Source organism: Harpegnathos saltator, unplaced genomic scaffold (assembly GCF_003227715.2).
Source record: "Harpegnathos saltator strain DR-91 unplaced genomic scaffold, Hsal_v8.6 scaffold473, whole genome shotgun sequence".
Classification (NCBI taxonomy): Eukaryota; Metazoa; Arthropoda; class Insecta; order Hymenoptera; family Formicidae; genus Harpegnathos; species Harpegnathos saltator.
Genome location: NW_020230287.1, coordinates 8,583 through 12,252, shown reverse-complemented (window position 1 = coordinate 12,252; position 3,670 = coordinate 8,583). Strand labels below are relative to the sequence as shown.

At 42.2% G+C, this 3,670-nt stretch overlaps 1 protein-coding gene across 1 annotated transcript; it reads left to right on the top strand.

Annotated features, from left to right (window-relative positions):
- Positions 1-360: 360 nt before the first annotated feature.
- Positions 361-2,260, top strand: RFeSP (Rieske iron-sulfur protein). The gene is made up of 4 exons (XM_011149550.3): positions 361-671; positions 1,171-1,323; positions 1,408-1,585; positions 1,766-2,260. Exons 1-4 carry the CDS (start codon positions 464-466, stop codon positions 2,052-2,054), a joined length of 828 nt encoding a protein of 275 aa, XP_011147852.1. The 5' UTR covers positions 361-463; the 3' UTR covers positions 2,055-2,260.
- The last annotated feature ends 1,410 nt before the right edge of the window (positions 2,261-3,670 follow it).

The window sequence follows — 3,670 nt, the reverse complement described above, 5'->3', positions numbered from 1 at the left end:
CATGAATTCCTCGGAGCGAGGAATTCGTGAAACACTCTGTACATATGTCTTCTACCGCAATTTTAGTATTATTTCAACTTCGAATTATTAACTCAAGGAATGCTTACGTGTTTATATATTTAAAATAAAACTTATTCCAAATTATATTTATATCCTATAAACATATGTGTTATAATGCAGCGTGATATAATGCAATGCCATATAATATAATGTATTACAATATAACATAATATATACAATATCGGACATCTTAACCATTCCGTTGTAATTATATAAGAAATGCGGTAGGACGCAGATAAAAGATGATCGGTCAGTCTCAAAAGTAGCGCCTCTCGGAGCTGTCGCGCAACGCGCTTGCGCAGACAGCCACTCGTCGACGGCAGCGGCTCGCAGCGCAACGTAGTGTAGCGACGTCCCGTGGCTACGAGCCCTCCGCTCTCGACTCATTTGTTAAGCCGTAAAAATGAATGTGATCGCGAAGTCGACCACGCTCTCGCCGTTTCTGCGAGCAACGGCCACAGCTGTCTCGAATGGCGGCAAGCCAGTCGCCGCGACCGGTAAAGTTCTGAAGCCAAAAGTCGCCGTTCCGCCTACCGTCGTACGGGTTCACAGTCAAAGTTTCTATCAGGATCTCCTTAGCGGACCTACATGCATAAGCTCGGGAGTTGCAGGTACGTCTCTATTAAACAATCTTTTTTATGAGGACGAGTTCTCTGTACAATCATATTCCCTCCCGATAAATCCAGCTAAATCGCGCTTCGCGATTATATAATCATTTCGCACAGTTGCGTACTTAGCAGGCCGCTGCGCTATCAGTCGAGTTCGTGCTTGTGACATTGCTCTGAAATAGAGCATTAACAATATAGTAGATACAAGTATAGCAGTCACATCGAATTGTAGACTGTGTCTCTTGAATATAGTGAGGCTCAAACTTAGCGGTGTAAATGACTTAACATTGTAACCAGCTGTACTTGTTAAATCTCGTACAAATGTATTTGCATGTAAGGCTGAAGATGACAGGAAATTAGTAAATGAATTATACAAACTGCTTATACATCTGAATGAGAAGATCCTGATGGATTCTCCCCATTGAACCATTAATGAACAATGAATGAATGAAATTGAACCATTAATAAGAACAATGATATAACCTAGATACTATTTTTACAGTCAGTACACAGGTGCATCAGCGGCGTTTGGCGCATACCGATATCCAGTTTCCAGATTTTATAGATTACCGCAGGGATGAAACCAAAGATCCAAGTTCAAAGTCAAAAGAGAACGCATCATCCCGGAAGGGTTACTCGTATCTCATATCAGCTGGCAAGTAAATGATATCCGACAAAGTCAAGGATATTTAAACATAGTGAAACAATAATCTGGTTTCTTTTTCTAAACACCATTTAGGTGGCTGTGTGGCAAGTGTATATGGTGCCAAGGTGCTAGTATATGACATGGTGAGCATGCTGAGTGCATCAGCTGATGTGCTTGCTATGTCAAAGATTGAGATCAAGCTCGACACAATTCCTGAGGGAAAGAGTGCAGTCTTCAAATGGCGTGGAAAGCCTCTGTTTGTACGACACAGGTGATCATAACTACCTTCTTCTAGTGACTCAAGAACTTTTACGCAATTTTATCTACTTAGATTTTCTTGCATTTGCTGCATCTATTATGACTTTAGTTTGTCGTGAAAATCTGTTGCGATGAGAAACAAATTTATTCAGAGACAATGCTCAGAGCATATGCTATTCTCGATAATTCGCAGGTCAGGGACAGAAATCTCGAAGGAAACTCAGGTGGATGTCGCGAGTCTTCGTGACCCGGAGGAGGACAGCGCACGAGTGAAAGACCCCAAGTGGCTAGTTGTTCTGGGGGTGTGCACACATCTGGGTTGCGTACCCATCGCTAACGCGGGAGACTTTGGTGGTTATTACTGCCCGTGCCATGGTTCTCACTACGATGCCAGCGGCAGAATCAGGAAAGGGCCTGCACCATTGAACCTCGAAGTACCGCCCTATGAATTCCTGGAAAGCAATTTACTCGTTGTTGGTTAATGATTGTCCAAGACCTGTAGTCAAATAATAAATATTTATGATAAAACGCTCCGCGTACGCAGATGCGTAAGACCTGTTACCGTCGATAAGAGAGGGAGCGTATTTTGTATTATAGCCCTTGAGAGATTTTCGGACGCCGATTGAACTCTAAATGGTCGTATGAGCTACTGTACCGAATTTAAAATAAATTACTGTTAAATAAGAAACGTTTACGGAGCAACGTTTAATCTCATTCGCGCCGTAACTCGTACACGAAACAAAGAACCGACAACTTTTTGGACAGCTGGCAATTTTGTGAGCAAATATTATTATTTCGTTGTTTTTATTACACTTGTCTCGAGCATATGGAACATGTTAAATATTATTTTATTATTATATTCACTGTAATTAAGAGGTTTATGTCGAGAAACCCGCTACAAGTTTTGCGCGCTAAGACTGAATTTGTCATTTATCTTTTTGTGTTGAAAGTATCCATTCTATCTTTCTTCAGCAGATAAGGCAAAAGCACCAATATGCTGGGACGCGTACCTAACTGACATTTTTACTGAACACAGTTTTATTGTTTAGATTTTAAATATATGTATTTAAATTTTCACACAATAGAATATAAATATATATATATGTGTGTGTGTGTGTATGTTCTATGTTGAATGTTTAAATATTAGACTGACTCTGAACTTTTCTTATCTTATTTGATCTTTGCAAGTACATATATTCCAAGATTTGATATTTAAATAAATTGATGTAAGAAGATATTCAAGAAAAGTGTTCAGATTATATCTAAATATTCGAGGTAGAATATATATTGGAAGCTTAAATATTTAAGCTCTAATTCTGAACAATCTCATCACTTTTGTCTTTATATAAATATGTGTATTTAAAGGTTTAATATTTAAATTATATTTTTAAATTTTCAACATATATATATACACACACACACGTTCTAAATTAGAAACTTAAGTATTCGATTTAAAGGGCAAATAATATAATAATAAAATAAAAATAACAAAACTGTCTGGAATAAAATACATGGTTCCAGCATTGGTGCTTTTACCTCAACGAGCGACAAAAGTAAGACAACATTTTCAATGCAAAAGCGTGCAAGACGAGCTCCGGCACAAGCTTGGCCGGCACTTGACGTCGCATTCACTCGATCAGCCACCGCCATCCGGAAGTCCCGCGCGCAGCCCTTCGCCGTCGCGGTTACGCAACGCGTCGCACCGTGTCGCGTCCGGTCGCGGGGTTCGCCGGGAGCAAGGGTTGCGGTGATGTCGATGAGCCCGTGAGGAGGCGCCAGCGAGCGCGGGGCCGAAATGTCGGCACGGCGGGCCGAGTCGCGACGACAATCGTCATCGTGCCGCTTCGGCGATCGCTGCGATCGGTTTTCCCTCAGTCGCCCTCGCTGCTGGCAGCGCAAGGACTCGACAGAGAAATCGCGCGCGATAACACTACCTGACACCTAACACGCGCCCGTTGTGTATGTGTTTACGTCGACGCGGACCGCACCGGCCGGCCGGCGCGCAGCGACGACGACGCCTGTCGAGATATCCTCTCCTTGTTATCCACGCGCAATTCGCCCGCGAGTTACACATATCGGACAGAGAAAGAGAGGGAGG